The sequence below is a fragment of the Argiope bruennichi genome, chromosome 2, assembly GCF_947563725.1.
Source record: "Argiope bruennichi chromosome 2, qqArgBrue1.1, whole genome shotgun sequence".
NCBI lineage: Eukaryota > Metazoa > Arthropoda > Arachnida > Araneae > Araneidae > Argiope > Argiope bruennichi.
This window is the reverse complement of record NC_079152.1, coordinates 63,391,528-63,415,105: the sequence shown is the minus strand read 5'-3', so window position 1 is coordinate 63,415,105 and position 23,578 is coordinate 63,391,528. Positions and strand designations below refer to the sequence as shown.

The window sequence follows — 23,578 nt, the reverse complement described above, 5'->3', positions numbered from 1 at the left end:
TTTCCCTCTAAATAGTTTATACTCTTAAGTTAAAGAATATTCTACAATGCAAGATAACTATTGAGTTTTTACAACAAATATGATGCTATATTCTGTTAGACCGTAAACCAATGGTAATTTTCTTTATGTATTTTAATACACGTTTTTGATTACAATGCCAAGAATTATATTTATTTTTGTTAAAAGTTAATAAATTTTTAAAAGCTAAATCTTTATTTTTGTTCGAGTTTTCTGATTATTATACTGTACCTTAAGATTTAAGCTTTCTGATTAATGCTATATAAAAAATAAATTACTTTTTTTATTTCATAATACATATTGAAGCCTGTTTTTAATTTCAGAATCTCGCTATAGTGTTGATAAATTTCCTCAAAGAAGCTCTGGGCCCAAGTCTCATGGACGCGACCGCTGAAGAAGCTTGGCGGAAGTCTCTGGAAGTTGCGAACAGTCTCATCATCAAAGCTTTGGAGATGAAAGACTCTTAAAAGACTGCTCGACTTCAAAATGCCGTAGAGCAGCGGAGCATTTTGTAAAACTTTATTGAGATTCAGAAATGACAAGAAATTATTTGCATGCGATTTTTGATTTTTACCACAAAATCTTTCCGTTATGTGCTTTTGTGATGCACCGTCATTTTTTACGAAACGTTCTGTATAATTTCTTTGTACAGTAGATTCCCAACCATGCGGTAGAAGGGCAGGTGGGATAACAGAAAGTGGATAGATTGGTGTTTTATAACTGCTTATTTCCTCTATTTCATACCATTAAAAACACTCTAAGCTTGCTCTTATTCATATTTTCTAAACCTTTATTATAGGGCAATATTTTAAAAATATATATATGCTATATACTGTCCTATCTGTTTCAAAAACTTGATTGAAAGTGCAAATCCAAGAATAAAAATATTGCACACTTATTAAGATGAATTTTATAAGTTTTGTTAATAGCAAAACAGTTAAAATCAACATACTATATAATATGGATACATACATTTTAAAAATAAATGAAATATTAACATAAAACAGTCTTAATTCCTTCAAAAATTAATTAAACTTATTTCACATTTAATGACTAAATGCTCAAGCTAATAATAAAATGGTAAGGAAATCCGTGTGTTGCGTGCTTCAGTTTGCGTTATTCACACAACAAGAACTAGAATTTTAACACCCATCTGTTTAAAGCAGCTTCGCATATCAAATTATTTTATTATTACTATTTTCATTTTTTAGGCTAGATAGTCGAAAATCAATTATATTTAGTGATATACCATTACCATTTGAAACTCAATTCAATTGAAAATGTTTTTAAAAATTTCTCTCCCCGAGATTATTAATCATGAGATTTTCATATACTCCCATCTCTTGCACTTTTATAATTTTTATAATCATTTGTGTTTAATACATCATTTATGTTTAAAATTTATTTTATTAACTGGAGATTTAGTTAAAATTTTAAATCTTAAATAACAATCAAAATATGTTTTTTCTTCATAAGGTACTTATTTGTGAATGTTACTTTCTTTTAATAAAGACCATGAAAGAATGAAGTTGTTGTTTTTCTTTGATTAAATCCTAAGAAGCTTCTTTCAGCAATAGAAGCCAGTTTTTATATATTCATAATCAGATATGTACAAATTGGAAGAAATCAAAACATACAAATTAATTTGAAGAATTACATGCTTGTAAAAACGAGTAAATAGAGGTTTTCTATAAAGAATAAAAGAGGGTGGCAGTCTCTTGGCAGTTTCGACTTCGTACCGAGAATTATGGGGTTCGACATCCGATTCCATTTAGAACATTCTTTCAGATTTAGAGACCAATTCCTGTTGAATGTTAGGAGGAAATGCCGATTCCGTCTTTAAATAGACTTAATGCAAAGTTAAATGAAAGTTTCTGAAAATATACTTTTATTGGCATAATAAAGAATCTTATTTTAATTATTTTCTACTTTCAGTTCTTCATTTGTAATTCATTATTGTAAATAATATTTAATCTTTAAATCAGTTTTTTCACTATCAGAAAGCATCACTGGTATGGAATCAAAATTTAATTTAATTAATCGAATAAATGATAATTAAATTCTAGAAATATATAACTTATTTTCATTGAGAATATAAAAATCTAAAATTTCAAATATTCAACATATAAGAAATTGGAAGAAAAAAACCAATTACAGAATTCCATCTTTATAAATATGAAATAAATCTTGGCAGTGTATGAAAACTTTTCTAATAAATATAAAATTATTATAGTATAAAATTTTGATTTTTAGTTGTTTTTGGATTGTAATTATTAGAGCAAGTTTATATTTTGCAAAGAAAATCGCAAAATTTAATAAAATCTGTTTTGTAATAAAGTAGAAAATTTTCATAGCTGCGTACCTTAAAAAATGAAGCAAATAAGGTTTTATTATATTTAAAATCAGGGCTTTTAAATGACTATGGAAAAACTCCCGCATTATTTGCAAAGAACAAATGTTACTCCACAGTTCGTGTCAAAGGGTATTTATTTTTGTTGAACATCTATGCTTCGCCTTAATCTTAATAATAATCTCGGATTCGGTCCTTAAATATAATCTGCAATCCTTTGCTTCTCATTCAGTGAAACTGAACCTTATTCCCTCCATTTCCAGTTAATAACCAGGCAGTTAGACATCCATTCCCTTTTTGTCTAGTTAAAAAAAAATTTCTTCATTGTTAGGAAATGTTAGTTAGTAATGGTAATCGTTTGGACAACTTAAATTAAATTTTTCTCATCTTAGAATATGTCGGAAGTCTATTTGATAGTCGAGGATTTATCTCTGAGTGTTTTAGATTTTGAAAATCAATGAATTTGACCTATTTATGTAGTTGAAAATTGTTTACCTTGAAACACGAATTACATCCTGCTTGAATTCGAGCACTTGAAACAGTTGGCTCTTCATTTTAAGTTCACGAAACATTTTCCTTTCATCAAGAGGGGTTAATTTTTTGGCCTTTCTGTTTTCTTTCTTCTTCCCCGCGATTGTTTGCGTTTCTGGAAAAATTAGAAATTTCTATGAGGCTGACGTAGAGTATCTAACAGTCTCTTAGTAAGCTTTACCATCATTCCTCTATGCCAAAGCTGGCCTTTTTTGAAAATCTTTTCATGTCCTTTATTTTATTATTAATTTTCTCCATTATTAACTGTATTATTTTTTCGAAATATATATTATGATGAAGGTTCATTGATAAATAAATTATTTAAATTATTGTTCATGTATCTTGAGATTCCTTTGTAAGTGTATTTTATTGAATTTTATTATAGGAGAATTAAAATAATTATGTTTATATGCTTTCTTAAGGGATTTTGTAAATATGTTTTTTAGATCTAAATGTATAAAAATATAAACAAAATAAGCTGACGCTGTAAAGACAAAAAATATAACTGCAATTTAATTTTATTTTTATTTTACTAAAGCTATTTATTTTTCTGCTAAATCTTTGTATTTTTTTTTTTTTAAATTCTTATGTAAGGAAAATGTAGCATTGAGGATTTTTCTTTAAATATTTTAAAATTAAAAGTAATAAAGATATTTGTGAGCTGAGAATGAATGTATTCTTACCTAAAAGCAAATTTACGTTTACGCATCTCTATACTTCAGAAATTGGTTATCGTTAAAAACTCAGTAAAATAATTGCTGATATCTTACAAAAGTCGAAATTATAATGGTTTCGTAAACTTTTTTATGGTCAGGAAATGAAATTTTCTAAACCTGCAAATAGCGCATGATATTGAAAAATTAGGTAAAAGCAGCGTAAAATATGACTTCTGCTATATTAATCAATACTCAGTTCCGATGTTAATCATTGTAAAATTAGATTTCCCAGTAGCCACCATATTAGTTTCCAGTGCTATAAATATTCTCAAAATTCGTTTAATTACCTATGAGTATGCAAAAATTACTTGCTAGTGTAAAAAACATTTGAAAATTTAGCACGTTTCTTGATTATTTTTTACCTTCATACACCATATTTCCGTTTTTCACTATATTTTCATTTTCCCTTAAAATTCGAAGTCAGGGTCTTACGATTATTATGTGCCGTTCTAACCACCGGACCAACGAGACTTGAAACACCAATATCGATTATGGCAATTGTGCGTTTGGTTTGGAATATCATGCACTTCCACATTCAATTTTGGATTGTCATTAATAATAATAAATAACTTTTTTTCAAATTTTGTAATTAAAAATAAACGAAGAACTCAAAGTGAAAGCGATTTCATTTGTAAATATTTCCTTTGTTTACTATTAGAATAAATTATGGAAGTTAGATTTTTAAAAAATGAGAACCCTTAACCATTATTTTCCGGAGTTACATTTCGAATCTAACTCCGGAAAAAGGCCACGAATGAAAAACTCTATAAGATGTTTTTCCTTTCATTTAACTGTGTTTATTGAAAATGGTCTGTTCGATTTCGATCATCCATAGAATTAAGGGATTGTTCTCATCTTCGTAGTAAGCAAATTGCTTTTGTGCAGTTTTGTCCTTGTCTGAAACCTAGAAGTGGCTTAATATCACAGTTTTAATTCAATTTTTTCTGTAAAAGGGTTTATTATAAACTTTGTAAAAGATACTATTATTTTAAACATCATAAAACGGAATTAATTATATGCAATTTTCCGCTCTTTAGTTATTCAGAACATTAAACACAACCAATTTTATAATTATTTATACAATACGAATAAAAACCTGCGATGTAATTATTTTAAATGTGAAAATTAATTGACGTTTGATAAATTTCTATAGGAATGTTGAAATTAGGAATTTTAAAGCTTCAACATTGCAATTTTATTTTATATTTTTAGCAAATTAATTTTTAATAAACAGGGTTGGATTTATTTATAATATTTTAAAATTTCAGTTGCTTATATTTTCTATTTAAAAATGTTCTCTTCTTTCCTTGTAAATCACACAAGCTACTGAAATTATAATTGTATGTTTGAATATTCATACACTACAAATAAAATCGATTATATTTTTTACTTAATATTCGAAATTTTAGCATTATAATTAAACAGTAGCTTAAATAGTATCTTTTTCAGGATATTACAGGTAATTTTTCTTAATGCTGAAGCTTTAATTTTCATAAACTAATAACGGCAAATACTTTCCGAAAAATAATTTTTTTTTATTTCCCATGTATTTGAAAATCATATATTAAAATTATTTTTCTTAATCTATATTCAAAGCAAATCTTAATTACAAACAAAATCGCTTCCTCTTTCATTTCAAATCACTTTCTCAACTAGAGACTGTAAAAAGAGTTATTAAACTAAAAAGACAGTCCAAAGTTAGAAGTACACGGTGTTCCTATAAAGCCAAACATTCAATAATCATTATCGAGGCTTGCCAAGCACCTTTTCGGTGGTTCAATGGATGAGTCTTTGCGTGCAAAGCAAATAGATCCATGTTCGAATCTGTAAGTAAATGAAAGCTTAGCAACTTAAATCAAGATGTTACGGAATGTTTTATATTCAATATTTATTTCACGCATTATTATGATTTGTCTTTCATGACCGAATAGGTAATAATAATTAACTTTAAAAATATTTATAATAATTTAAGTGATTTATTGAATACCGGAAAAACTGTATTATACCATATTGGAACCTTATATTGATTAATGTAACAAAAATCTTGCATTTTGTTCTGTTTCAATATTTTAAAACAACATTGTAGAATACTTTTTGCCAAATTATATAATATTATACTGTATTGTCTGTTGCTTTGACAGTGAATAGAAAAATTAAGAAAAGTACAGCAGGTTATAAAATTTTATACATAACTATTTGAACGAAAGGAAAGGAACAAAAAAAATTTCTTGTTCGTTTACGAAAGCCAGGAGCGAGATTACTGCTCTCGAAAAGGCATTTTAGGAGACATGAAAAAATATGACTTCTACAACTCGTCCCCAAGAAACTGTTGAGGGGTGTGAAGGATTATCTTCTACAGGAGATTTCCCCGTCTACAAACATTGACCGAAAAATAATTTTCAGAGACTGTAAAGTTTCTTTTTTTTTTCTTTTTTAGGAAATTTGTTTATATTGCTATTTTTTTATTTTTTTTTACCTTCAAGATGGAATAAAAATAAATCACGAAGAGAAAAAAAAAATCATTTTTTAAAAAGGTTTAGAATTTTTATATAGTATCAAAAGAATTATTCTGGAGTGCTTCAATTTCGAGATCAAATATCTCCAGAGAACAGGTTTAATCAGTTAAATAAAAAGAACCACGGGGAAATATATTTAGGTTTCAATACACACAAAACATGCTGAAACTATTCTCTTGGATGTAAAGGAACATGGAACGCAGAAAGTATAAGGATAAATAAATAAATTAAAAAAAGTACCTGAGTGATGTGTGATGTTTTGAATTACTTGAAACAGGAAAAAAAAAAAAAAAAATGTAATCAGATATTTATTATAATCAATCGAAGCCGAAGTGATGCAAGATTATTAAATTAACTATTAAAATAGCATCAAAATTATTAAAGCAGCTACCGATTATTCGATTCCTAGTGACATCTGTTGATACTATATAGAACTAAAACCACATATTTGGCAGAAAATATAATACAAAAGGAAAATTTTTATTTAAAATATTTTTATACACTTTATAAATAAAAATTCTGGAAAATTTATAATGGGATTGAAATAACAGGTATTTGAAAAAAAGCAATAAAATAACACTAACAAATATATTCTTTTATTAAGAAAAAAAAAATCGTGGATTATGCATCTCAACTCTAGGATGATAAATGTACCGCAATCTGCATTGGTCAAAACATTTTCCTCATACTGCAATATCTTATCGTCTGCTGTTATTCTTGAGCGGAATGATTATTTCCCATTTGATAATTGTGTTTTTTCATCTCAGTACTTGTTGATCTATAAGAAGAAGTAAAATAAAATAAAATAAAATAAAAGCGGACTGTAATTTAAGAATTCCCTGAATGTATTAAATTTTGTGAAATTAAAGACAAAGGTACCAATGTAAGTTTCAAACCTGATATTTTTCACTTTAGACAAATCGACACAAGAATTGTTTATATAATAAAATATTGATCTTTTAACGGTTAGATGATATAATATTTAATTTTAGTGTAGACAAATCGACACAAGAATTGTTTATGTAATAAAATATTGATGTTTTATGCTAGATATGTTAGATGATATAATATTTAATTTTAGTGGCAAAAAAATATGCTTGTCGTTTATGTTTATAAATAAATACTTGAAGCTTAAAATTTCCAAATAAAGGTTTATCTCTGGTTGTATAAACAAATACATTTCATAAATGAATCATATTATTATATGCCGAATTTTATAGAGAAATTGTTTCATGCGTATAAGCTATTAGTTTTTGCAACATTTAATTTTTTTTATCATTTTATGCACTTTAACCATGATTGTTACATTATTGATTTTACGCAACAATATCGATTGAAAAGTTGAGGATAATAAAGTAAATTTATATTGTTAATTTTTTGTTCAAATAAAAAAAAAAACCCGAATTAACCATATTATATTTGTATGTAGATTAATTGACTGAATTGCTCGACAAATTATTTTTTTAACAATTAAATCTATCAGTTATTGTTTCCTGGAAAGTAGTAAGTGGAATCATAATTTAGTTTATACTTTTAAATACAAAAATATTATTTAAAGTTTAGTAAAAAAAAAAAAAAAAAAAAAAAAAAAACATAAAACTTATTATAAAATGTCAAATATGCATGTATTATATTTTTTTAGTTTTATTCCATTTCTTTCTAAAAGTAATAAAACAGCAATAATTCAGCAATAGATATCAAAGCTTCTCTATAATATTAACTTAACATTGAACTTAAATGAAATAAACTCTAATATTTATACATAAAAAAGAATTTTTGTAATGATTTTGTAATTTGTAAAAATCTTTTCAATTGTATACATATTGATCCATATCTAAAGAATTTTCTTATTTACACAATTCCATATGATATAAAAGAGTTTTCGTTGAAAGAAAATGATATAAGAAAACTAATAGGGGAAAAAAAATTCGAGATAATTTTGAATTTATGACATAATAGTTTGTTAGTTCAAAATAACTTTCAAACAAAATTTATTTTACTTCATAGATACATTTAATGCTGAATCTTTCTTCCCTCGTATTTTAAATACAGGCTACTAATATATTATTTGTTAAAGTACTCAAAACACTAAATAAAAGTTTTCTAAATATTCTAAAAACAGTTTTGGGCCAAAACACTTTGAACAGTTTTAATAATCTGAATGTTTATAAAGAATTTATAAAGTAAAAAATTGCAGTAAAAAATCTCTTAAGCAAAGATAAATATAAATGTTATTATTTGATAATATTATGAAACAACAGATTCATGTACTAGTGGAATTTTAATTCTGTCATATTGAAAAGTGAATATTTAATTTTGAATACCAATGCTTAATTGATATTATGATGATTGAATTGACTAAAAAATTGCAATATGTATATTTTTCTTGATGTATTATACAATTCTATACAATACAATTATACAATTCTCAGATATTTTAAAATAAATCATCAATGTCATATTATCATAATTTTTGCCTTTATTTTGGTAAGTTGACGTGTATCAGAATTTTTTATCATAACAGCTTTTATATATTTAAAAAGTTAGTAGATTTGCCCTGTCAATTAAATCTTCATTTCAAATTTGCCATATGGCCATATTGTTTTAAAGTGGTCAATAAGGTATGACTTAATATGGCAATAACTGAACTAATTGTGTACTGTTGCTTAGTAGTTGTATGCACAAAATTGATAAAATCCTTCTGTCTGTACCCTATTAGCACAAAATGCTTACAATATAGTTTCAATGTTTTAATTATATTGTCAGTGGTAAAGCAGGCAAAGAGTTACAATTATCCTAAAGTGCCAGCCTTACAGGTATCATGAGAACAAAACATTAGTGCATTTATATCACGTTCTTTAAAGAAAATTATCATAAAGGGATGAAAAAAATAATGCCATGTCTTAATTGCTTTATCTGTTATAATGCCACTGCATATGGTGTAACATTAATATTACTGAACAATGTAGTGGAGATATTGCATAAAGTGTTATGCTGAAGTATTCTATAACACATTTCAAAAGGCTGATAAACACTTTTTCATTTAATATAGAATTATTTTTTAAAGATTTTGTTGTATATTTGAATAATTTATTCTTTAACCTAATAATTTTTTATATTAACCACAATGAAATAAATGTATACCTGAATAATGAACCCATAATGTTTATACTATTTTTTAATAATGTTTTTATCAAACTAATCCTTCATTGTCCAGCCTAAAATTGTGTTGGAGATGATTGAAACTGTTCTAGGCAAATTAGGAAAACTTGTATTTTTATAACGTTACTGCTGTAGATAAAAAAAGTAGACTATAGTTCTTCCATTCTTATCAATATAGAAGATAATTTTAATTTCATCTTCAGTCTTTGCAATAAAAACAAATACTGATTAATTTATAGAAGTTAACTAGTCTATACAAAAAAAAAAATCAGAAAATTCTGGAATGAAATGAAAGATGGTTTATAAATTATATTTATGTAGTTATATATAGTAAATTTTTGTAATAAATCATAGGAAATATGATAATTTAAATAAAATTAAACCATAAATGAAGTTAAAGAGAAAAGAAATCAAGGCATAATTTTGAGAATGGGTTTCGGTTGACTTAATATCAAATATCTAAAAAATCTCACTAGTGTAAAAATAACACTGTGGACCGAATCTATTAAAAAATGAAAACATAATGCATTTAACTAAATAATTTTCATAACAGATAATTTTTTATTACATATATAAGTATAAAAATATATATAATTCTTTACTGCTGCTTATATATACTGCTTTTCTCCCAAGTCTCACAATTCATGATTTTGTAATAAATCAAGTTCTGAAAATAATTAGCTGGTACTCATTTACAAAAATCAAATGTCTCTCACAGATATTATTTTAACTTCATCGTAATTCACATCTGGTTTCGCATTTTGTTTTTTATAGATTGTATTTTCTTCTTGCATGCTTTATAATGTATTTCCCCTCTCCATTTCAGATCATAAATTGTCTGATTTTATATCTTGATGATATTATTTTTGCATCTGATAGATTATGCTAATGTCTAAATTTTTAATGTATTATAAATTTCGTAATGGAGTCATTTCTAGTTTTTTTATTTATTTACTAAATTTCATATTTTTGCATCATCTATTATAAGCAAAAATGAATAAATAAATTCAAAACTTTTAATTTGAAATCTTTAATATAGTATTTTATAATATCTTAGTTGTGCCAGCTCATGTATTAGCCTCATCATCTGATCTTTGTTCCATATTACAAAGTTCATTTGAAAACATCCTTGCTATATTTTTAAAAAAGCAATGTTAATCTAACTAGACTAAGCTAGATCAGTAACCATTATTGAATTGAAAAATTAAATACTTGTAGTTATTTTATTGTTTGAAATAAACAGCTAAAAAGTTCAATATTATGTTAATAAAATTTTGTTAATTACTGTTATAATAAATTTAATTTTAATTTCATTTTTTATATATTTTTTTTCTAGATACTTTTTGAATGACATACAACTAAAGACTAGTTACCTGTTAAAATAACGTTTGGCAAATTACCTACAGTTTCATCTTTCTGTGTCTGAAGAATGGAGTTACTTTAAATTTCTATTTTACGTTATTAAAAATGGATCGATTTCAGTGGTGGGAAGATATTGCTCATCCTGGGGAAAATCTTCTTTTGAATCAGGGTAGTGTAAAATTGTATGATGGAAGCAAAAAGACACTTTTTGAATCGGGTACTTTGACTCTAACTACCCACAGACTTCGATGGAGAGATGATATTAACCCAAATACTGATATGAGTCTGAATTTGTCACAGATTGTTCTGATAGAGAAAGAGAGTGCCACTTGGACTAAAAGTGCCAAAATAATTGCACATTTGAGTGCTATTTTGGAAGAAGATAAAAAACCTGGCCCTGTAAAGTACAGCCCATTCAATTTTGTTAAATTTTCCTTTCGAGGAGGAGGAGATAAAGAGTTTTTCAATTCTTTGTCTGATGCAATAGCTAAAAAAGCTTGGGAAGATCCCTCTGCTTCATATCCCAAAGGAAAGCAGTATCGTGCTGGTATTGTGGGCATTGAGAGACAGATCCGGGACAGAAATGAAGCTACTGGTGAAACTATTTCAGAAGCTTTTGAAGATCTCAAGAACCTGATGAAAATGGCTAAAGAAATGGTAAATCTTTCGAAAAGTGTTTCACAAAAATTGAGAGAGAAGCAGAGTGATATTACTGAAGATGAAACAATTCAGTTCAAATCTCATTTGCTAAGTCTAGGTATTAGTGATCCTGTAACTAAATCTGAGTATGGTTCTGGTAGTGCATTTCATACTGAACTTGCAAAGCAGCTGTCTGATGCTTTACTCAAACCATTGCAAACTGCTGGAGGAATATTATCATTAACAGAGGTATACTGCAGAGTGAATCGGGCAAGAGGAGTAGAATTAATTTCTCCTGAAGATTTATTGAATGCTTGTTTGATGTTGGAAAAATTGAATTTACTTGTAAAACTCCATAAGTTTGATAGTGGTGTCATGGTTCTTCGTTTAGAAACTCATGATACTGCTAAAGAAGCTCATAAAGTTGGGGAAATTCTTAAAGAAAAAGGATCATTAACTGCTGATGAACTGTCAGTTCTTTCTAAAGTCTCACTTGTTATAGCTAAAGAGAGGTTGCTGTTTCTGGAAAAGGAAGGTATTGCATGCAGAGATGATTCGATTGAAGGTTTAAGATTTTATCCTAATCGTTTCTTTACTGAAAGAGCATAAAATTCCTTTATCGTATTATCATATTGGTGTAATTATTTTTTGTTAAAAATAATTTTGTTATAAAAAGTGAATTGTGTTTATTTATTTTGAAATGATTTATTGTTAATTTATTCTGTTTATAAAATATGTTCTAAAATTTTGAAAACTTGCATGTAAATATCATATTCCTAATGTGTTAAAATAAATGTGTCTTGAAATGAAGTAAGTGTGCTTTGCAATAATATAGTTAGTAATTATTGTCAATATCAACATAATTGAATACATACTGAACATGGCAGGCATATTATACTTTATATAATCTTAAGTTTTTACTTTTCATATCAAAATATGAATTTAAGACAGCCACAATTTTCTTCTAATTTTGTAACCATATTTTTTAAATAATAGTTATAATTTTTTCCCATTCAAATTCCAAGAACTTTGATTAAATTTGGAATATTACTTAATTGGACACACTAATTTTTTAATAAAACTTTTTTATATAAACCTTTTGAAATAAACAAATTTTTCATACAAATGGTAGTTTGTTATCTGTAAATGAAAAGGTAGCTTAATTTTGTCAACAATATTCCCATGCTCAATTTTTTTCAGATTTTTTTAATTAACAAAATTATTTCACACTTTTTATAAATAATAAAACATTTCTAAAAACGTTGTTATTCTAAATTTGATATTGTGAATCATTTATTTTATAGATAATTTGAATCACTTATTAGTGACTACCACTCTATGTATGAATTTGAAATTCATTTGTCATTTATCAGTGGTTATAAATTGCTGTTTTGCCCTTTTACAGTAACCACTGTAAAAATGTTGGGAACCACTAGTTTAAATTACTCTTTATTAATTATTTTAAATTACTCTTATTAAGGAGATGTCTATTAAGAATGAGATAAAGATAAGTTATTATTTTTAATAACTGGGGTCTAGCCACAAAAATATTGCTATTCTTATTTCAAAAATTAACTTTCAAAGTGGGCAGATTGACTTTTTCCATATTTCATATTCTGTGCAAAATGAGATAATTATGTGCTTATGCATATTTTCTAAAAATTCCTGAGATAAAATATTCTTAAGAGATCTATTTAAATTTTAAAAGCAAAATTTGTTTATTCACTTTAAAACTTATTTTTTCAGTTAGTAAATCTCTTTGATCAAATTAGTTCAGCATTTGGAAGATTAAAAAAGAAAATAACATTGGGGGAGTTGATGGGGGTCCAGTTATATAATTTTTTTTATAAGCAAGTAAACTTTTAGTAGAATTTGATGAAAGCATAACCAAAATTATCAACAAAAAAAAACTGTTATTATTTTTCTATTTCACATTATAATATGCATAAGTGTATATTTCTATAGAATAATTTATATATGCAAAACTTATGCTAAGATACAATTTAACATATATACTTCAAGAAATAAAATATTCCATTTACTAAGATATATAATTAAACAATTCATTTATAAATACATTACAAGCAAATTCAATTTCTCTTGAAATAATTCTAATGCCTGATAAGTTGATTGTAAGTTAATAATTCCCATGAAGTCTGCAATTTTCTGACATTTCAGAATAAATTGTTAATTTAATTATAAATAATATTTTGTCGCTATTAATTTGGTGTACTCTGATTCATAACTATTAATATGTAAATTTAATCTTATGACATTATTTTCAAATTGTAATAAAGTGAGAGAAGATATATAGTTTTTCTGGATACCAGTGTTAGAGGACATTAAGAGAACAAAATATTTGTATATTTATTTATATTTTGAAGTTAAATATAACCAGAGGTTCACTCATGTACCAGCTGTACTTATCTTTGCTACACCAATGTGTAACGTTTATTAAAAGATAAATTAAGGTAAAAAAGACAGTTACCTTATTTTATACTTTATTATATTGGCAACCTAATCAATTTGATCATTCAATTATATATTTATAACAGTTCGGATTAGTAAGTCTGCTGTAGAGCATATTAATATATACAACAAGTTTTTATAACGTCTTGATTTTCGGAAAATTGTCATACCAATAATGCCAATTCCATTTTCTTACATATTTTTGACAATTTCCTTGAAAACTTATTACTTAAAATAAAACTTTTATGTTTATCATGCAGGAAATTTTGTTATAAAATTCTTATACATATGTTCTTTTTAATTATATAATTCATATTCAATGATTTTCTTTTTTATAATGACATCAGTGATGAGAGTTATATGAAATACTCTATATGAGTGGGTTACAATTTTTGGCACTTGGCAATGATTTAAAAAAAAAAAATTGACCTAACACAGACGATTTGCCCTGGTTTAAAATATATAAGCATTCATCATTCTGAATCCAGTAATATATCTAAAAGAATGCCAAGTGTTCTTGTACCTACCAGGCTATGAATTTGATACCTTCTGTGTGTTAAATAGATATCATAACTATTGTTAAAAGAAAAAATTACACTCTGATTTTTTAATTATTAAGCCAAATGTTTGTTTGCTAATAGTGCTGTTTGGTCTGTGCTATTTGGTCACCTATTTTTATTATGAAATTCTAACCAATTTCATTGTTTAACCAAATCATTCAAGCACATCTTTTACTGACTGTCAAAATTAATTGATTTTAACTTTAAAGCAAACATTTCATGCAAAAAACAGAAATAGGCACCAGATTCTTAAAATTGTACATACTAAGGACTCTGATAATCTGAAATTTCAAATAACCCAAGGAAAACTAAATAGACCAAGGAAAATGCCATGGAAACTTAAAGAGCAAGGGCAATATTAGATATTTAATTTATATAACACACAACCAATATTCAGGGTAAGCAAAATGATCATCAAAATGAAAGTCTTGAAATCAATAGGAAGTCTTAGAGAATGTTATAGCTACAAGAATTCATTACCAACTTTTTTTTTAATTATCACAACCAATGAAATAACAATATTGTCAATAGTAGCATATGGAAATTTTATTATAAATAGTCTTCAGCAATCAATAAATCCTTTTGAAAATATTGGAAAGAATGGAAGGTATATTGCTATAATCATTAGAAAGTCATGTTATAAAAAAAATTATTTTTATAAAATGACTTTTTAAAAAAATTGTGAAGCTATAATAAAAAAGTAAATATTTGGAACATGATGCCACCATGTTTTATATTTAAATATGTAATTATTTTAAATACAGTTTTAACTTATTAGAATATTTAAGCTAATGTTATATAAAATTCTGAAATTTGAATATGTATTTTAAAAATACTTTGATAAGACTTTTAAAGATTTCTTAAAAACTTATTACATAAAATAAAATTTTTATGTTTATCATGTAGGAAATTTTGTTATAAAATTCTTATACACATGTTCTTTATAATTATATAATTCATGTGTTGGGATTTGTTCAATTTTATATGAATTATGTAACAAAATGAATGAATTATGTAAACAAAAAATAAAATTCATTTATTTATTGCTGACTAGTTTGTTATTCATATTCATAAATAAATATCTTATACACTTTCTAACATATATTTTATATTAAATTAAATTTCATTCATTTGATACCAAGTGAAAGGTAGAATCAAAGCTCATGAAAAACTCAAAATGACATATTTATCTCTATCTCTTAGAGAAATTTAACTTTGAGGATTCTTTCTTGCTGGATTCTTTCAGTGATCTTAAGAAAGACAGCTCCTCTTGTAAAAATTCTCTATCCTAAAAAAAAGATTTAAAAAAAGTGCAAATTATCTTTGAAAAAAAAAATAATCAAAACTTAGAAGCATAAATCATACTAATTTCTGGAAAATTAGAACAATTTCTTATTTTATATTTTTATTTTTGTTAAGTCTATTTTATTTTAAGATTATGAGAGAAATTGAATACAGCTTATTTAAATTACATAACATATTGTTCTTAAAGAATTTTATGAATTTCATTACTTAATTCTTTTAACAACATTTATTATGAATTCAAATGTTTATGCATTGAATAGAAATAAGCTTTTTAGTTCCACTTGTTATATTTCTCATTTAACAAACAGAAAATGTGCTTTTTGAATTTAATAAAAACATGATAATAAATTTTAATAAACATTATATTGTTTCTGTCAGAATTACATGTCAGGAAAATTTATTTTGATAAAGTAATAAGATATATTATTAATCAATTTATGTTACAAATCTGATTAAAACTTACAAAAAGTTTACCTTTTAATAAACATTAATTATACAGTTGTTACATTAATTGTACAATCATTCATAAATTTTCCACACCTGTTTGTCTACTTTTTAAAATAACTTTGTGGTTTATTAATTAAAAAAATATATTTTTAAATTTCTTTAAAAACATTAATACGAATTAGAAAATTAATTATTAAAGTTGCAATTTCACAGGTAACATAGTCACAAAGCATAGAAAAAAACTACTATAAAGAATATTAATATGTTACTTTTTGGGCTGTTATATACCAAACAACCAAGCTTGGATCTAGATGAGGCGGTACTATAGGATTTGAGATCCCATTCATAAGAGATGATGTAACAACTGGTGAGGCATTAATATTGCTGATTGATGTGTGATCAATTCCAGTTGGAGGAGCTTTAAAAAAAGATAAATATAAATCAGTTATTTTAAAAATTTTAGAATGAATTAAAAAAAAAATTTTCTTGCAAATTTTGAAAAAAATTTATTTTTATTAGAAAACATAGCATTTTGTAATTATATATCAATTTGTTGTTTAAATGACTGCAATATTTCATATTTTACTTATATTTATTATCTATACTTTAACATTGTACTGAAAAGATTAAAATGAAAATCTTGATTTCAAGTTTTACTGCACAGAGAGGTGAATTTATTAGAAAAATAAATACATTCAGAAATAATATATAAAAAGAAATAAGTTCTAAATGAATCATAATGAATATTTGTGATTAAACTGCAACACAAATTTTATTTTTACATTATAATTAAAGCTAAAGATTTGCATTGTATAAAAAGAATTACACAATTTATTTTAGAATATCTGCAAATTTGTTCATGTTTACAAAATATAATATTTCTATGTTAAAATCCTAAATGTAGCCTAACAATATCTCTGAATAATAATATTCTCCAAAACAGCATGTCATATATAATGCTTTTAAAATGCAATTATTTTGCTACCACCAATATCTGTAACCCACTTTTTGCAGAGACATTCTCTCCTATTTCCTGCACACTTTAAAAATGATAATGATGCTTTAAATGTAATACACTTGTTAATAAAAATATTAATGCTTATGATATAGTAAAATTTCTATTATTCTTCACTGGAAAGTATATGCTTAAATGGGAGTGGAATTAGAATATTGTAAATGTTTTAATCACTTAACTGATTTGCCTGTATATCATATATGATTTAAATTATCTTAATTTTAAATTAATAAACTAAAATTAAGTCTTTTATGGACATCATAAATTAATGCAAAAGTTATGTGGAATTCAAAAAAATGTTAAATGTTTTATAAATTTTGAACTGAAAATTGTCATCTAATTAGTAAATAGTGAAACGAATAATTAAGAGATTTTCTCTTTTCAGCAATTGATCTACAAATTGAAAATATATTTTAAATTTGGTAATGCTTAATTGAAAATTACAGATTTGCTTCCAAGGGATCTTGGGAGCAGAACCTTTTAAAACCCTTGGAAGCACTGATTACAATCATATTCTATTTAAATTCTAGAAAATATATGCAATATAAAAAAGTATTAATTTTTTTTTAATGAAAATTGCTGTTTTACTTATGAAACTATGAATTACTATACCAAAAAAAAATTGACTTAAATATAAACTATTTTAAATTGTAAATATTGGATTCAAGAATAAAATAATGCATCAATATCAGTAACAAAATAATATAAAATATATACTGGATTCAAAGACAAAACAGAAAAAGATAAATCCTCTTAATTTACCATTTATTGGATGCCCTAGAGAGAGCCTACATTTGTTGCAAAGCACAGAATTTTTCTTTCTTTCTAATTCAAGTCGCTCTTCTGCTAATTTTTCTTTTTCCTAATAAGAAAATTGTAAAATATATATATTTTATAACATTATGTTAAAAAAAAACAATTTTTATAATTAAAATTTTTTAAAAAAATTATTGGATGTTTAAAATTTAAATGAAGTTTTAAGTATTAAACTGGTCTTGAATCACGGATATCTAACAAAAAAATAAAATACAAAAATGTAAGTATATAATTTACTATATCCTATGATCTAAACAGATGATAGAAAAATCTCTTCCAGTGTTAAATTCCAATTACTAAATATTTGAGAAGCAGAGCCATTATTAAGAAGTTTACTTTTATTCCTATATATGATAATTAACAGCCAAATAAATATTTAAAAAAAAAATCTTTACTTCTATTTTTTTTAACTGTAATGTATAAAAGATAAGAAAAGATTGCTTTCAGCAAATGAAAATTCAAATTAATATTATAAAAGTTTAAATTCTGAAACATTAAAAATAATGATTAAAAAAATTTTTTTTATAGAATATGTGGGAAAATACATTATATTAGATGGTAAAATTACTCAATAATTTCTGTACAGTTATTTAACTAAATAATATTTAGTGATAATTAGATCAAATATATTATTTAGTCAAATATTTATACAGATAATATTTGATGCTCCTTTTCCATCAGCTCTTGCATCTTTTTTGTAATTTGTTGTTCTCTTGATTGTTGATCTGCCTTAATTCTCAGAGCAGCTGCATGTTCTGCTTGCCCTCTTTCCTTTTCTTCTGTAGTGGACTATAAAGGTAAAAAAAATCCTAAATTGTTAAATTTAACTTTTATTACTACTGAAAATTTTTTTAATAACTTTATCTTTAAAATAATCATTCAATTATTCAAGAAAAGAAATGTAAATTTTTTTTAGATACAAACTTTTGTTTGGTAACCAATAAATTTGCATCAGGAGATTCAGGAGTTTATGAACATATTATCTTCTATATTAAAATATAGTTGGTTTACCATCTGATTTAAAAAGCCCAGAGAAATAATATATTTATTCAGAAATTGAATAATAAACTTCAAAAATATTCTATGAAGCATTAAGTCATTGAAGTTCTGCATGTCATATAATATGTTTTTACCAATATCCCTTTACATGTGTGAACATGCTCAAGAGACTATTCTTACATTTAAATTATATTAGTAATTTTGTTTACATAAGTTAACCTTTCTATTAATACTGAATCAATTATACATGCATAATACTTTTCAACTTACTGATTGTTATATTAGCTAGTATTCATTTGCAAATGAAATCATTCAGCAGTATCCAACTTATAAAAATTTTCAATATTTTTATTTATTTAGTTTCCAGTTTACAAAATTAAGCAATTAATAATGTAATAACAGGAAATGTAGCTTCATGAAATGCTTTAAAATTTAAAAAACATTTTTAAGCACCTTAAAAGTGTTTACTTTTGAAAGGACTTTATTAAATGCTTAATTGTCTTGAGAAATGCAAAAAGACTTTTTTTAAAAATACGATAAATCAGAAGCATGGAAATAAAGATTTGCTTACTGGAAGCATCAGGGAAGAAAACCGACAAAAGGGAAGACTTTAGAGAAGGAATCCAGAATGAAATAGAGCGAGACATTAAGACCATATTAAGACATAGACCATATTATGATAACATTTGATGACCTTTTTTTTTTTCTTCGCTTCCTCTTTCTTTAGCAATATGCATCACCGTTTTTTGAAATATTGGTATGGTATCCAAAGGGCAGTATGAAACACATACTGTGTAATATTCGTTGCGACACAAAAAACATTCGAATTTCAATTTCTAGTGTCTTAGATGGTGAGGAATTTATTTTAGTTATGTTTAATAAATTTATGTTTAACGTTTTATATTAAGAAGAATTCGAAGATTGGTCCGATCAATGGAAAATAAGAATAAGCAAGATGAATTTGATTCGCCATAGAGATACATCGAACATAGGAAAAGCTTATACATTTAAAATGAACCTCTCTAGTACGTTACACATTCGACCATGATTGTCGTTTAATAAGTCATTTTGAAGCTATCCCTTGAAGCACCTATCAAAGGAATTGTATTGTACTTTAATTAATTTCAATACATTACATGTATAATTAAGTTAGTGAATTGCGTAAAATCCAGTGAAAAGGAATTTTAAATTGAAGTCATAAGTTTTTAATGATCGTGATTTCTCTCGTGTTATTATTATTTTTTTTAAATGATGGAAGATTATTATTTGTAGAAGCAATCTCGGTAAATTTTACTTTTTTATCAAAAAATGCTGCTATATCTGAAACTTAAATTTAAAAAAAAAATTGTCTATGTTATAGCTATTCTCTTTCTGAAATTCTTCTCCGCCCCATCCCTTTTTTTTTTCCCTGGTGAAATTTCTCTACCGGTTTAGGTAAAGGCTTGTTTTGACTGACAGAGCAACATTCAGCATAAACCATTGAAGTTAAGACCATAAAGTTTGGAAGAAAGTTGTTTCTTGCGTATTGAAGGCTAACTAGAAATACATTTTTTTACGTTTTAAATAAGAATTTTAATTAAAAAACAATATCAGAATTTTAATGTGTTTCCGCAACAACATTAAAGCAAATTATAGCACATAAGGTATTTTTACGGCATATTAAAAGCTTAAAAAAATAGTTTTACAATTATATCAATTTGGTTTGAATGATTGCATTTTTTTTCTTTATTTTTAGTAAATTTTGAAAAATTAGTTTTGGATACAATTTGTAACAATGATTTTTATTGTAATGAAATTCAATATTATTGCTTCATCGAATCACTGAGTCATGTGATTTAACTGCTGTTAATGTCATGAAAAAAGTAAAATGCTTTCTTAGTTTTAATTTAAACTTTAAAGCAGTTCACTGAATAAGATTTTTCACTTGATGGGTGTTATTAAATTTTTAAGCAATATAACATATTGTTTCATGCAGGTTTCAAAAATTATTTTTTTTAAATATATAATATTTTTATCTCCATTTAGCTTCAAACTAAAGCATTTTTTACATTTGTAATCTCCCCCCATTATTTATAAAAACTAGGAATTGTTAAATCATTTTCGTTTCTGTTTTTCTTTTATTTATTTTTGCATATAAGTTGAAACACAAGATTTTATTAAATTTTTAAGTGCAAAACATCCGAAAAAACTCTATAATAAACTTCAGAAGTAAGAAGCGATAGTATATTTTTTTATAGTCTGGCCGTTTTTAAGCACTTTTATTCTTTTCTATTGAAATAATTGATCTAAAGAAATTTACTTAGAACAAAGCATTGATCTATTGACAATTTTGTAGCAGTTCTTCCAATTTTATGATGGTAACCATCATGTAATACTTCAGCTCATAGCTTTATATGGTTGAAAATAAAGCGTTCTAGATTGTTAAACATGGAGAATTAAAGTAGAAAAAAAATTGCTATTTACCACTCGAGTCATGTCGAATCTTATTCGTTGCTGCATATATAAAAATCCAGTTCAAAATTTTTGGACATGCTATGCTTCTACATCAATGTCGACACTTCAGAAAGAGATGCTCATCAAAATTAACTGATAATTTGTTAATTTTATGAAATGTCGAAAAAGTATGCAGATTTTTATTGTTAAACTTATAAAAATTGATAATTTTTCAATAATGATAGTGTGTTTTTTTAAACCCAAAAGACAACTTGTTTTGCAATAGAAGGCGTACAAATATAAAATAAGTATTAAAATTAAAAATATACAATTAAAATTAATATTTAAAAACTTTGCGATAAAAAACTAGGCAAAGAAATATCCTATAATATGGAGAATATGCTGGTTTATATATATATATACATTCATAAAGATGCTTTTTTATTTTATTTTATTTTATTATTATTATTATTATTGCTAAGATGCTTAAAAAGTGCAACAATTTCTGATTACACACATTAATAATGAATAAGAGTGACAGAAATATTTATACTACATAGAAATTTGACAATAAATTTAAAGCTGTGTTTAAACTATCCATATTTGATTACTTTAAAAATGAAATGAAAAATTAAATTAATAATAGAACTTGAACATAATTAGCATGGAATATATTTCAACAAAGGTTGATATCCCTTGAATGCCAAAAAATTACAGTTAATATTCATATATATATATAATACAGTTATCAAAGTATTTAAGAGCTATCAAATAAATAATTTTTGCTTTCAAAAACAATGTGTCCTTTTTTCTTTATTTGCATTCGAAAATATTTAAAATAGATAAAATGAAACATTGGAATGCATATATTCATTTAAAAGTGAACTGAGAGTTTATCATTTTTTTGCTTCTTAAAACAATGAGTATTTTCTTTATTTAAGTTCAAGATAATATTTAAAATCAATGAAAATCCAATAAAATACATGTATTTATTTAAAAGTGTACAAAGGAAAAACGAAATGTCTTACAGCTTTCTTATCGAATATAGTAAAAAAAAAATATATAAGAACAGATAATTCTAAAAGGTAAAGTAATACAAACTCTTATTTTAAAGGAAAAAAAACAAACAAACAAACAAAAAAAACAGAGAGAAGAATGACTTACCATAGATAACATTTCTAATTCATTTTCTTTCCTTCTCAGTTTAAAATTTAATTCATTAAGTTTTTGCCTTTCATCTTTTATCATCTGTTTTTCTGACTGAAGGGCATCTCTCTCTCGTTCTAATAATTCCAATTCTTGTTTCATATTACTCTTTTCAAAGTTAAGCTTATTCTGTTCTTGTTGTAGAACTTGTTTTTGCCTATCAATGAAAGTTTCTTCCTGAAAAATAGTAAATTTTTAAGGATTTCTTTTCTATTTATATATATTTTACAGGCATTAATAATAATTCATGCTTGTTTTAGAATACACTGCATTTTTAAGAACCTTGCAAAAAAGAAGTATTAATAAATCTATTTGATGTGGCAGCATATGTAAATAAATGCTGGAACAATAACTCATTAACTAATCAGTATTATAAATGCACAACTATAGCAAAAATGTTTATAAAACTACCCTCCCCCCTTCTTTATCGTTTTGGCAAATTATTTTGATAAGCTAAAATTGAAGATGTTTAACTTATCTCTTAAAATTTTACTTGGCTTTTTCTTCACATCGCTTTTTAAACTATTACTTGGCTTATATTATACTTACAGTCTTACTTTTAATATTTTGACATGAAGTTTTGCCTCATCTTCCTTGATCTTCTTAGCTAAAAATTCCATATCAGCCTTTTCTTGCATTAATTGTTGTCTTTCTTGTGCTAGCTGGACAAGGACAGTTTTTTGCTCATGTAATAAAGAATCCTGCATATGGAAAAAGAAAAACAGAGACACCAAATGAAATATTTGAAAGAATTATATTTTTCAAGTATTAAAATCACACAAATACAAAAAAAAAAAAAAAAAAAAAAAAAACATCACAATTTAAAAGATAGAATTGTATCAAATTAATTTCAAACAAAACTAAGGAAAATGATAAATGGCTCTAGAGCAAAAATGTACTAAGATAAAATCTGCATTGAAAAAAAGTAAATTCTAATGTTGAAGAACGAAATTATTTGTTTAACCATGTACTTATTCTAAAAAGCAAAGAAATTTAGCAATACAATCTGTAATTCTAAGGAATCATAGTTTTCA

The 23,578-nt window shown here is 25.2% G+C and overlaps 3 protein-coding genes across 6 annotated transcripts in view; 2 read left to right on the top strand and 1 right to left on the bottom strand.

Annotated features, from left to right (window-relative positions):
- LOC129960595 (globin-1-like) overlaps positions 1-1,546 on the top strand; it is a 54,845-nt gene extending 53,299 nt beyond the window's left edge. The window contains exon 3 of the mRNA XM_056074098.1: positions 342-1,546. Coding sequence (XP_055930073.1) covers positions 342-485 — 144 coding nt within the window. The 3' untranslated portion in view covers positions 486-1,546. The remainder of the gene's footprint in view (positions 1-341) is intronic.
- A 5,251-nt stretch (positions 1,547-6,797) lies between these two features.
- Positions 6,798-15,082, top strand: LOC129961774 (vacuolar protein-sorting-associated protein 36-like). Its single transcript, XM_056075338.1, has 2 exons — positions 6,798-7,014; positions 10,630-15,082. The coding sequence occupies exon 2, from the start codon at positions 10,761-10,763 to the stop codon at positions 11,901-11,903; it is 1,143 nt and encodes a 380-aa protein (XP_055931313.1). The 5' UTR covers positions 6,798-7,014; positions 10,630-10,760; the 3' UTR covers positions 11,904-15,082.
- Positions 15,083-15,376: 294 nt separating this feature from the next.
- Positions 15,377-23,578, bottom strand: part of LOC129961931 (fas-binding factor 1 homolog) — a 33,982-nt gene continuing 25,780 nt past the window's right edge. For all 4 annotated transcript variants that reach the window (XM_056075572.1, XM_056075570.1, XM_056075573.1 and 1 more), the window contains 6 exons: positions 23,102-23,245; positions 22,503-22,721; positions 18,558-18,695; positions 17,853-17,952; positions 16,345-16,493; positions 15,377-15,611 (listed from right to left, as the gene is read on the bottom strand). In XM_056075572.1, the coding sequence (XP_055931547.1) occupies positions 15,516-15,611; positions 16,345-16,493; positions 17,853-17,952; positions 18,558-18,695; positions 22,503-22,721; positions 23,102-23,245 (846 nt within the window). In that variant the 3' untranslated portion in view covers positions 15,377-15,515. The remainder of the gene's footprint in view (positions 15,612-16,344; positions 16,494-17,852; positions 17,953-18,557; positions 18,696-22,502; positions 22,722-23,101; positions 23,246-23,578) is intronic.

What these genes read in the sequence shown, in the direction of transcription:
- LOC129961774 (XM_056075338.1), top strand. Translation starts at nt 10,761, where the DNA reads ATGGATCGATTTCAGTGGTGGGAAGATATTGCTCATCCTGGGGAAAAT.